Source organism: Lepisosteus oculatus, chromosome 2 (assembly GCF_040954835.1).
Source record: "Lepisosteus oculatus isolate fLepOcu1 chromosome 2, fLepOcu1.hap2, whole genome shotgun sequence".
Classification (NCBI taxonomy): domain Eukaryota; kingdom Metazoa; phylum Chordata; class Actinopteri; order Semionotiformes; family Lepisosteidae; genus Lepisosteus; species Lepisosteus oculatus.
Window position 1 is genome coordinate 9061929 of NC_090697.1, and position 13070 is coordinate 9074998.

The 13070-nt window shown below is 41.8% G+C and overlaps 1 protein-coding gene across 7 annotated transcripts in view; it reads right to left on the minus strand.

The window, feature by feature from the left end:
* Positions 1–13070, minus strand: part of myo6a (myosin VIa) — an 87265-nt gene that overhangs the window by 7985 nt on the left and 66210 nt on the right. For 3 of the 7 annotated variants that reach the window (XM_015354631.2, XM_015354615.2, XM_015354622.2), the window contains exons 24-32: positions 12709–12799; positions 12371–12521; positions 10667–10875; positions 9648–9726; positions 6145–6305; positions 5792–5833; positions 5404–5433; positions 3886–3924; positions 919–1022 (exon numbers count right to left, since the gene is read on the minus strand). In XM_015354631.2, the coding sequence (XP_015210117.1) occupies positions 919–1022; positions 3886–3924; positions 5404–5433; positions 5792–5833; positions 6145–6305; positions 9648–9726; positions 10667–10875; positions 12371–12521; positions 12709–12799 (906 nt within the window). The remainder of the gene's footprint in view (positions 1–918; positions 1023–3885; positions 3925–5403; positions 5434–5791; positions 5834–6144; positions 6306–9647; positions 9727–10666; positions 10876–12370; positions 12522–12708; positions 12800–13070) is intronic. The other 4 variants (XM_015354651.2, XM_015354643.2, XM_015354636.2 and 1 more) reach the window with 3 other exon arrangements.

Sequence of the window (13070 nt, forward strand, 5' to 3'; positions counted from 1 at the left end):
GAGACCATCCATTCCACCAGACAGTGACCACTGTCTTGGTCACTGAAGCTTCTGTCAAGCATGCCCCTACAATAACCTGTCTTTCAAAATCACTGAGCTCTCCTATTGCAGCCACACTATCCATAGTTATAAAGGAACAAGTAATAGGTTTATCCCATGCTGAAAAACAGAAGAAAGGAAACAACGTTTCGGCCGTGGAGCCTTGTTCAGGTGTCACCCGAAGAAGGCTCCACAGCCGAAACGTTGCGTTTTCTTTCTTCTTTTTTATTGTATTTTATTGTATTTGTTTAGGTTGTATTAAAACAACCTGGCAGGACCAGCAGTTTTACTTACGATCCTAAGCATGCTGGGATGTTATTTGCTGGAAGCCCTCCCTTTCAATATACTTGGCATCCTTCATTTACCCTAGTATGGCCATTTTCTGCCCTAAATACTTGTTGCTGTTTCCTGCAGTGCTGCTCTTCCTCATGAGCATGATGAACTCTGACAAGGAACACTACAGAGCGAACATCTTTAAAATAGCGACCTGAAAATCTTGCTTCTGGAGTCGGACAGGTAGGAGCCTTCACAACTCTCCCCCTTATATCTCATTGGCATTGGTTTATTAACGTGAAAAAAAAATAGTTCCCACTGTCGACAGGGAACCGTGTTATTAAATTATTTCAACATTAATAAGAAAAAACAAAAATAAGAAAATATTACTGGACCACAGCTTTTAAACTGATGTTGCATTTTTAACAACACCATCTCTTAACCACAACCAGAGTTTTCTAATATGGCTGGAGCAATAACCCCAGCACCGAGTCAAGGGGAAAGTGATTTAGACGTGATAACAGAAGTTTCATCCCCTGAATGGCGCATTTGAAACGACTCATTTTCAAGGGTGCGCACAGACGCACTCCTGAGTGCAGCTCTTACCGCAGGAGGTGTTGATAGCATCCCGGAGCTCTGCATACTTCCACTTGCTCAGCTCGTATTTCTTCGTGCCAGCTGCTGCCTTCGTTGCCTGCACCTGTGGACCCCTGCCGTTGTCAAAGGAAATGACACAAGTCAAACAGCGGCTCAGAGCACTTTGTTACAGCGGTCTTGAAACATAACCCCTACAGGTTCTGAAACAGCGGTAGGAAGTTTTACCTCAGGGTCTTAAGTGCAAGCTGAAACTATTAAGCCTTACCAGGTTTACAAAATGAGCATCATATAGGTTTTGGGGATGGAAGAAGATTCAAAAAAGGAGCATAAAACCTACTGGACTGACACCCTGCAGGAAATATGTTGTCAATTCTGCTTCCAAAATGAAATACAACAACGTTTGTGTTTATGTACACCGCCGATTTCACTTTTGTATTAAAGGTCTTGGAGAAAACGAGAATCTCACCTTTCTTTGTCCTTCAGTAAAAAAAATCAAACAAAATGACAGAGTATTAAATCTATTAACAGCAGCACATTTCAATGGATTTGTGTTCATATATGGTTTTAGCAGACCTGAAAAGAAAAAGACTTTCCACTTTTGGTGGGAGCTTTAAAAAACACTTATAATTATAAATTAATCTTGCATTTCACATCACATCCTTTAATAACAGGTTTGCAGCTCTGTATCTTTAAAATGGTTGTGTAGTGTGAGCTGTGTGATTTAGAGCATAATTTTCTATGTAAGCACAGTCTTTCTTCATTCTGACTTCTTGCGCAGGTAGATAAAAGACCCTCTCGAAGAAGGCAGATGTACCTTGAATAATTAACCACTGCCACACCACTTGCAATGACCAGCCAGCTTCTAAAACAATGCACAGGAACAAGACAATACAGACAACCCCCTACTGTGACTAGACCTTCACTAGATACCGAACACAGAACATTCTGTGGCCTGGAGTTTCATGGTGCTTCTCTTGTTTCGAGAACGTCTTAAATTCTGAATCAGTACCTCACCGATTGTTCTGAAGCCAAGTGTAATGAACACTAAAAGAAAGCAGGTTTATTAGGGATGTAGCAAAGACAAAATGTAGGTAGGTAATGTATGTACTGAGAACACAGAGTGTGAGGGAAGCGCATCAGAGGCCTCTAGATAAATAATATACGGCCTCTTAAAGCATATCTGAGATGAGGTTTTTACAGACAGAATCAAGTTGACATTCTTTGTCTTTTGCCGAAAATGATAGAATGCTGCACTACATGTATTGACGGACGCATACAGGTAGATCAGCAGTAGCCAATACAAACACATTTCGAGCTGCCAGAAATACTTTGGTGAAACAAATATCCCTAAGTAAACCCAGGATGGAAAATAATCAGATGTCTTAATTAAAATTCACATTTTGCAACACAGTGCTATTAGCAGAAAGAAGGATTAAGCGCGTCAAGCATTTTGCCGGCTCCAGCTGGGCAGCACATCAGAAGAATCAAGGCGAGTGTTACTGCCTGCTCCTGCAATGTCAGTGCTGAAACCCCTCAATTAGTAAAGCACAGGATTTGCCCCCTAACAGAACAGCCACTCTAGCTCTTTGTGAAACAGCTGAAGAAGGAGTCGTGTTGGGAAAACAAGGAGCCTGTGTGACAGATAAAGGAGAAAGTCACCTTGGTCCTGCCAAACTAATCCTATTGGCTGTCTTAGCCTTCCATTTCGCGACCTATAGCACTGTACGCCACATCCCGACTACTATTCTGAGTGCCTGGAACATGCGCTCATTCTGACCTTGGGACAGGGTGACCATCTTTTACTCCAACATCCAGCAGTCATGCAAGTCAGTGGCAGTCTAGTAGAGCCAATTAGCAATCATGAATCTACCAGCTTTGAGCTGATTAAGGGTTGTGCCCTACATGTCAGCCATTCACAATTACAGTAAAAGAAAAAAAACACCAAAGCTGCAGATTAGTACTTCTACCAGTTTTAGGCTCATTACAACAGAACCAATTTACAAGCTTCATTCTGATGTATACAGAGAAATTACTGATTAGATGGTACAGTCTCTTGTGTGTGTTGAAGTTTATTTTTTGGCTTAATAGGGTTTGGAAGATTAAATTACGAACTTGTAAAGTGCACAGATCATCATTTTCGTTCCAAATTGTTTCCTGAATTGTACTTTCTTTTGCTGATGCAGGGGCACACACAAATGCTTATCTTTAGGGGAATTATTTACCACAAAGTACAGAGATTAAGAGTTTCCTGGAAGGCTATCATGTCTTAAAAAAGAAAACTACTGAACTATGAAATAATTGTCTGCTCTGTTTAAGTGTTGATAAAGAGTATCTGCTTACTATATGCATTTTGACTTATGTTTCAAAATTAAACTGCCGTTATTTTCATTTAGTTAATTAAAACATACAATGGAATACAATTAAAATTATGTTTATATGCAATACCAATTTCCCATTTTAAGTTTCATAACGATGTTAGTTATTACGGTGGATTATCTCAAACTTGATGTGTCAAGAAACAGAACTTTCAGATAAAGTGCAAGGCCTTATTTCAGAATTTCTTAAAAAGAAACATTTTCCGCAATCCATGCAGAAAACAGTTCCCTTCTCTTTTGTCCCTCACATATTTGAAAGACGTCAAATGTCGCTGGAAAGAAAAAAATAGCTATTCATTTGTTTTTCTTTGGATCAAACATTGTAATTTTTTTTTTTTAATTCAAATCACTACTGTAGCCCAACACTAAACTGAGGAGTCTGATCGAGAGTCTGCAGCACCTCCGTGAGCTTTCAACACACAACACTTCATCAACAATAAGCAAAAAACAACAATGAATTACATTCAAATTAAGAGAATTAAAGGCATGCAGCAGCACAGGGCATGTCAGTTACTCCACGGATCCCAATACATTAATTCCATTTTTTGGGGGGATTGTGATGATGATCAAGTCAATGCCATACATTAGATTTGCTACCCACCTAGCCAGCAGCTCAGTCATTTCTTTGGCCATTTCCTCCCTAAAAAGGATATTATAATTATGCAATAAAGAAGTTATAATGTGGTTATTTTAAACGGATGGTCATTTTCTGGTACAATCCATTAGAGACAGCTTCAACCTTTTTGAGATCAGGAGTATCTCTTTGATAAGGATTTATTCTCTAGCTGGCACAACGCACAAGCCAGGCATCCATCTGCCAAAAGGGGCAATGAAAGCAAATCCAGATTCTGGGGTGAATTTATTAACCAAGTCTGCCACCACATGATGATGCTACGAAATATCATTAGCTGTGACACTTCAAAAAATATTTTAGTTCATTGGACAGATCTGGCACAGAAAAGTGGAAAAAATAAATTAAATACAATTTCACTAAATCTAATTTTTAACAAGCCAAGACGGCCTGGAGTGCACATTTTCACCCTTCTTTCAGGGTCTGACATCAGCAGACCCAGTGCTTTTTGTACGGACAGCCGACTCACTAATGAGCTCATGCCTTTGCCTTTATGCAGTGGTAAACAACAAACCATTTACTTGTCCTTCTTGTTAATACTCATTAAAATAAAGAAAAGGGCCAGCCAGAGAGAAGGGAAGATGATAAAGGCTGTTCCTGCCGACTAACAGTCAGTGGTATCCACACTGTAAGTCACGGTAAACAATGACTTTACAGGGATCCACATGTAAAGTACAGACTTACGTCCCTGAGCTACAGCAAAGAAAGGCAGGGCAACTGAGAAAAAATTGGTTACAATTTTATTTAAAACACACCTATACGGTATATACTGTAGTACTGAAGACAAATGACTGCCCAAGCTATTTTGTGAGGAACTCTTCCTGTTTTGCTTTTAAGAAATGCATGATAGATTCAGGTAAATAGCTCCAAGGAGAAATCTTAATCAATTTATTATTTCCTTTGTCCACAACAAACTTCCTATGTTGTGGGGAAGGATTCTAAATAGATATTTTTGAATTTACTCCCTTTTATCAGTTCGTACATGTTACACGACTCCCTTACCCCAGTCCTGTGAGAGACCGCCCTGCTTGTTGATACTGATGCTTGCTGATACTTTTTATTGATCAGCTCAGTTAAACTTTTGTTTAGCGTTTTTCTGCACTCTGTCCGGAGTTTCAGAAATACTCTACTTCATGGGTAGTGCTCCCGACAACTTCAGACTACAGTACGTAAAGCAGCCTCTCCTTTAGCTCGCTTGCTGGTATTCCTGACAAAATAGGTGAGGAAGGTGAATAGGCACAAATCTGAATGACACTCTATCCCACACCGAACACTTTGCTCCTTTTATTGGCCCAAGAACTAAACCAAAGAAAAACTGTTTTATGGGAAAAAGTTCAGAAAAGAGCTCCTAGGTCAATGGTCCACATTACTTTTAAGGCCACCCAAAAAACAATACTTTAAAATATTGGATGATCATTGCCATGACTACACTCCAAACCTATTTACAGTACACAGCAATGTAAAGAGAAAGTAAATGAAAAAACATACATTGTCAAGTTGCTTTGACGTCCAAGTGCACTGTAAACAGAGGATAATGACATTAGACTGGACGAGTGACATCCAAACATACATGATTGATGTTAAAAAATTTGATTTTCTTGTGATATTTCACTTTGATTTGGTGGTTGACGTTTTCTTGGCAACAGATTTCTCTGGGCGACAAATTAAAGGAATAAAATGACCGGCATGCAATCTTTTTGGATATCAATTAAAAACAGCTCAAATTAAGCTGCTGTTAATCACGATATTGCATTGCACCAGCAAGAAGTCTCAATTGCAGTTTGATTGATTTACAGGAGCTGACAAATCAAAGCATGCAAGAAGTATTTTGGGGTTTTGTGGTTTTTTTAAAGTGACTGGGTCACTTATGGCTTACTTAGTGCTCGCTGGGACTGGAGTCACAATACATCTGCCATAACTGGGTGGAAAGAAACAAGACAGGTTACAGAACATTTTTTTTGCTCTGTTAAGCTGAAGGCATGGTAGAAACCAAAATGTGAACTTTTCCTACAGTACCATTCCAGAGAGCAAGAGGACTTTTCCCAAGAGCCTCTTGAAATGTATTCACATCTTAGACAGCCTTATGAACTTACGGTATCTGCCGGCAAATCAGGCGGCTTGGCTGAGACTAGAAACCCTACCTCCCCGACGACTGGCAGACCCTGAAGCATGGCGGCACAGTGCTGGGACTGCGCCGGGGGGACCGGTGTGGTGGGACTGTGCCGTTACCTGCGCAGCCCCGGATCCGGCTGGGTCTCCTCGGCGATGAGCTCAGCCTCGCTCTGGGCAATCCTCATGGCCAGCTCCCGGTCGCGCCGCTCCTGCTCCAGAATGGTCTGCCGCTGAGCCTCTTCCTCCCGCTCGGCGGCCAGCTGCATCTCCATCTCCGCCTGAGAGGCCACACGGAAGGAGTTCACTGCCCTCGGCTGAGGCTTTAGCCACACACTCTCTCCAAACATAGAGCGAGACGCCCTCTCATTGTCTTACAATGCTGTCTGAACGACAGCATCCTCGAAGAGCCCGATTCTAAAGCCAGCGTGGTATCTTAACTTGAGCGCGGAGGACTCAACAGATTGCAAACTCCAGTGCATACCCGGCAGGATGCAGAAAAAGGAAGATGACAAGTCACTGAAACACTATTGACATGACAGACATTTGAAAGGCTACGGTGGGCTCTAAACGATGCAATGGGACAAAGTTGGCCTTGGGAAAGAACATGCAAAATGTGCATTTGGTATTCGTGGCATAAATAAATGAAAACATGCATAATCGGACAACTTCCAGGACTGCATAAAACAAAAAACGTCATGTTTTTCTTATTACATAATCTTCGAATTTACTCAAACACAGCAGAGTCATCAAAAAATAAATGCTGTAAAAGCAATACTGGACCATCCTCTGGTATTTTCTAGAAACTTTTGGCAGCCACATCGATGGACAGTGGTTAGAAAAGGATGCTGCACACGGAGGTGATCCTGGCACCATTGTTAATTGTAATGGGCAAAGGCAACTGTGAGGAAATCTCAGGCAAAAGTTTCTCAGCCTCCACAAGTCAGAGGCATAAGCTACAAAACACAGCTGAACATCCCAGTTCAGACTTCGGACACTTCAGTTCAGAGCGTCCATCTAGAACTTCAAGGCTGGCAGAATGATTGGTGTGTCATCAGAAAGGCGAGGCAAGGTGCGACCTGTGCTGCCAGATAAATTGAACCCAAGGCGACAATTTAAGAGCTTTTTAGAAACCCTCATAAGGGCACAATCCCTTGTGTTTCCAGAAGTGCAATTCATTGTCAGCTGCATGAATCTGATTTCCCTGGCAGGAAGTCCCACATGAAGCACCAGCATAAAAAATAAACAGATGTGAATCTGTCAAACAGCACCTCAGCAACAACCAAGACCGTGTTCTGGAGTTGAATGAGACAAAAGCTGACCTTTCCGGGCACGCATGCAGGACAGATGCGTTCAGAGCAGAAAAGGGTGATGTTCTTGTCCAGAAAGGAAGAGGTGTCAGAGTGGTCTGCAGTCTGATCTCCTCTCAGGAAATCTCAGGCATTAAACAAGTACAGGGATGGGAGACCCCTAAGGAAAACCAGGTCCCTGATATAAGAGGAATTGGTTGACCAGGAGGTGGTGCTCTTCCACCTGGACCTAAATTTCCAAACCAGCACCCCAGGATGGTGACTCCAGTCACTGTGATGTCCGTGGTGCTGTCCTTCAGATGTAATACTGAGATCCAGACAACATCATGATTAAAGATCACAGCACATGGGGATGTTTAAAAGAGGATGTGTGTTAGTCCAAATTCCATTCTGGGAACTGAACTATCTGACCTCCCTACGGTTCCCCATAATTCAATTGGTGAAGCTATGTCTTATTTGTCCAGTTTGACCGATTTGCGGTGAAATAACGGAATTAGAATGTATTATTATATGTATCCCAAAGAGCAGGCTCACAATGCTAAGACACTTAAGCCCGTTCACAAATAGACTTTCAGCAGGATATCTTTCAATAGCAGGATAATGACCTAAAGCACACCTCCAAAACTACTCACAAATGGCCAGGGAGCAGGAGGAGTTCAGCATGGAGGAATGGTTACATAATCCCTACCAGAAAGTATCTGTACATATTACAAGAATATTGATAATGTCACAATTATTCACATTTTATTTAGTATTGCAACACACTTTGAATGCGCTTTTGCATTTCTTTCATGAAGCCAGTTTTTATTTACACTGTATCAAGAGAATTAGCATGGAGCAAACTGTATATTTTGGGGTTTCCAGTAACTGTTCTTAATTTTCTGAAGCTTCCGGGTGATTTCAGTCCTAGCTTATGTAACACCCATTTAAAAGTCACATACTGACAAGTGCCTGGAAAGGGTGTTAAAGTGTATCAGTGTAAATGCATCAACCTTTCTCATAGCTAATAGCTTTCTAATAGCCTTGCCATGCAGTAATTCTAAAAGCATTCATGAATAAGCTACTAATAAATAAAAGAGAAAAAAGACTTTAATCTGTATCATTCCTTATGTTCATGTGGTAGTGGATAAAATCTAGCAAAACAATGTGCATCGATGAAGGCAAACAATATAAAGTACCTAACTACCAAGCCAAGTAAAGCGATTGCCTTCATAAAGGCTATTATTCACCTTAACAAAGATTTATTACTCTTAACATGACATTTCACACAAGAACAAGGCTCCCCCGCTCTTTAAATTAAATCTTTTATAGTTCTTCTCATAACCGCTATCTTTCCAGAGTAAAAGCAGAACCTTATCCTGTAAATCCTCATCTATCCCTCACATCATTCTTTCAAGATGCTTTTGTTAAGAATTGTTTGGGTCCCAGTAACTTAAGTAATTGAATCAGGCCAATTGCGGTAAGAACGGATTAGACATCTTAACAGCATTATCCCAGCGCTAACAAGCCTGTCCTGACTTTGCATGTCTGAGAGTGATTGCCTGCTGGAAAAGCTCCCGACAAAACATGGAAGAAGTCTGTACTTTAGCAGTGTTGGGACAACCATATTGATTGCACTCACCAAGGAAGCCAGGGTTTAGAAACCAATGTGTGTAGAAAAGCGAGCAATTAACACAACTCCATGTAAACAATACTGCATCACATAATGTCACTTATTGAGCAATTTACTCACTACTTTTCTAGAGAAAGGATTTGGCTATAAATGTCTCTTTCACGTCAACATCAAGTACTACTACAATACTACCCTGTAATGCTGCTTGTTTGGATGTTGTTCTGTAACTGAATGGATAGACCTCCCCACAAGTTGTGAAAAATATCTCGAGCATTCCATGATATGGTATCTGGTATCTCGTGGTATCTTAAAACCACATTTATATTTAACCTCTTTTTGATTTTGTTTTCTGTGATGCCCCGAGAGGAGATGCAAGACCAGGAGACTGCGTGATGGCTATTCTTGGAGTCAGCTAATTATATAGAATATAGGTATTTTGTATATTGGAGAGTGAAGAAGACTAAAGTTTTCTAAACTTCGTCAGGCTTTTTAAAAAAAGAAATAATGTTTCTACTTATCTCCACACATTTTTTGTGACAGACATTTGGGGCAGTCTATGGTGAAATACCTTAATGTCCGGGAAGCCAGCATTACGAACTGAAGGGGCAGTCTAGGTTAAGGTCAGCTAAGAAGGGCTTAGCCAGGCACCATGTATAATCTAAATGAGATCAGCCGAATGGTGACCTGTAAACAACACTGACCTGTAGCCGCTTCTCCTCCTCCTCTCTTTTCTTCCGCTCCTCTTCCTCTTGCTTCCTCTTTAATTCCATCTCTGATTTCCTATGAGGGACACAGACATGTTCACATGGCACGGCTGAGCTCACGAGTTTGGGGCCTGTAGTCAGGCAAAACACCAGCAAAGGTGTGATGATGCCTCCTCTTGGCTTCAGTGCTGTCTGTGAAACAAGGCCACTGCTTCTTTCAAAGCCAGTAATTGTGGTCTGCCACACTAGAGCAGAACAACATCAAATATGAAGCGTGGGCTGAACTATACCTGACAGATTCCATTACTGATTGCAGGGATATGGGTGGGAAAAAGAGAGAACTACTGTTAAGTTAGTATGGTAACAGGAGCTTCCATATAATGATGACACAACGAGCAGTTTAGCCGAGGTTGGTGCTGATGAATTTATAGGCACACTAAGGAGCAAACCTGCTTGTTTCAGGAGGCCAGTCTGGCCAGGGGGACAAGGCAGTTGAAATCCATGTGAAAGGATTGTCATAAAGGTTGTGGTACTGCCTGGGAAAGGTGCAGTGGATGAACTTCCGAACCTTCAGAACCCTTCCTGCTCCACAGCCCACACAAACGTGGTGTGTGAACGGCCATCCTTCAGCTCGTATTAACAGTTATCAAACTACAGTAAGCGAAAGCCAGGTGGCCACGAGAGTCAGTGCTTTCTGGTGGCAGAATTGGGCGAGCAGTTTGGATCGCTGAAGAAGGGGAAAGGACAGATTTCAGATCACCGTTTGCCTCCCAGACGGGGTACTGCAGAACAGGACAAAAGCGGTATTATGGAGGTGTAGGTGCCGGCACTAACAAGCCTTAAAACCAAGGTCACCAGAACATCGTTTGCAAGAACGCTGGATCGTCATTGGCTTCACGCGGCATTCCAACGAGGCAATAGGGGGCCAAGCCCCATCGGACGCAGACTAAAACTCGTCGCGGTATCCCGCCTCGAGAACCGCCCCCTGCCGAACGGGCGCCGGGCCCGGCACTCACAGGCGCCGCTCATCCTCCTCCTGCCGGCGGCGCCGCTCGTCCTCCTCGCGCCTCCTCCTCTCCCTCTCCATCTCCTCCTCGATGCGGCGCAGGCGCTCCCGCTCCTCCTCCTGCTGCTTCCTCTTCTGCATGTCGGCCAGCAGCTGCTCCGAGCGCCCCACCAGGCCCCCGTACTCCCGGTCGATCTCCCCGCGGCTCAGCACCGTCCCCTAAGAGAGGGCAGCGGCGACCGACCGTCACACAGAGACCCGCCGACATCTTCACGCACACATCCTTACCTGAGGCTGGAGATGACGTGGAATGGATCCAGGCCTACATACAGTTTTGGTGCAAGAATGGGGTTAAGAAGTACAGAATATACTGCACAATCATCACCCCCCATCTCCCCCGTCTCCCCAAAAATGGAATTGAATATGTACAGGATAAAGAAAGTACAGAATCATTGCTTGGTCTGAAATCACAAGACCTCATTTTCACCTACAGCAGCCACTTACTTTTCATTTGTAAGTGTTGCTAGAACACACAGACCAGAATCTCTTCATTTAATGCAAAATCAAGAAATGGTTTTCAACAAACTTAACACTATCTACCCAATATTTTCTATTATAAACCCAACAGCAGGAAGCAACTCATTTCCCCAAACAACCCTCTTCTTCACAATTTCGTTAGCAGTTAATAACATTTCTTTACTGGAGGAAAACTCCAAACTGAACTTTTTCTAAATTGGCAAATGAGATATAAAAACAAACAGCCTCTCTGGAACAGCGTTCTCAACTTTCTGTGATGGTTTCAAGGCATTATGTTTCTATGGGAGGCATTTAATGGTGTACTTGGAATGGAAGTTAAAGTTTCCTAAAGGCAGGATCCAAATAAATCAATCATCTAAGTATGATTATATATAGCATTTGAGGAAAATGTGAAATTCTATTCTGTTGAGGAAAGGAGATTTCTATTTACTAAGATCACATGTACAGTATGTTTAAGTAAACCAGCACCACCATTGATTAAAAAAGTTTTAAAATCCACTCTCCCTGACCAACCTGTCAAAAAAACATTTTCTATCCTTTGAAATCAATTGGATTGTAGCCAATGGCACATAATAAGCATTATTTACAAAACATTTGAAGTGAGTAATTACCCCTCAAAAAATATAGGGTATTGCAGGTTAGTAACATAATGTAAAAAGTATACTTTTTATTTATTACTTCAAGGATTAAAACCCTTCATGCAAATTATTGGCATTTTCTATTTCATTTAGTTTTGATTAAAGTGCTGTTCAGTAAAATACACCCAAATGAGCAGGAACAGTATCAAGTGAATTAACTCATTGTACACAGTGGGCCCAACACTTGTCAGCAGTTTAACAGATATCTATGGAGCTAATGATGTAATTATTGGCACCCCTTGTACAGTATGAACACAGGTGAAGCTGGAATCATGCTTGCAACTTGCTTGCCGGCGCTCAGTGTGACACATGGTAGGACAACATTTCCAATAAATGATTATATTTCAATAATATCTAATATAACCTTTTTCAAAAGAAGAGAGGCACTTTGGCCAATGCCTGAGAAATAACACAGTCGACTTGAAATGAGAAAAGACTTTAGGGTAATGATGAATTACAATGTTTTGTTTCGACTGGCACTGCAGAAACTTGGAACACTAACCTCAGCAAACCCCCTAATGTACTTGCTGGTCACGTACCTTAATTTTAGCCATGAGGCTGTTGATGGATGTTTCCAGGTCTTGAACCTGTTTGCTCATCTCTTGTTTTCCTTCCTTCAGCGCATCGACGACTTCATTGAACTTGCCCATTCTCGTCTTCAGAGTCTGCACCTTCACCAGGCCATCGATGCTGCCGCATAAGACAAAACGCAAAGTGAATTTTATGACGAGAGCTGGACGACAAGCAGGTGGTGGTGGGGGAGGGCGGGGGGGGAGATAAAGAAAAGTCATTACAGAATTATTTTAATTAACACACTAGCTGATAACTAGTCAGGAAGAGTGGCACGTGAAACGTTTTTTCAAAAGGCGACACCTACCGAGGCTTGTGCTTTTTTCGGCACAGCCACATGCGGACAGTCTTCTGCATCTTAATGCAAGCAGTCGCCCGGTATTTCATCTTGTTCTTCACTGCAGGAAAGAAGAGGCAACATCTGTCCACAGATCATCAGACAGAGCATTTTCAACCAATGCAATTTATACAGTATATATATGAAATACTTGTATGGAGAGAGACGTTAATAGAAAACAGATATTAAGCTTAAAAAAATTCTATTAGATGCACTCATTCTATACTCACATAAGCCATAAACTGAAATTAGTTTTGTTATACCAAATAAATGGAGAAATAGTTCCTCTGAAGCTAAATAATACAATGTGTGCCCTTCTGTGCTATATTTGC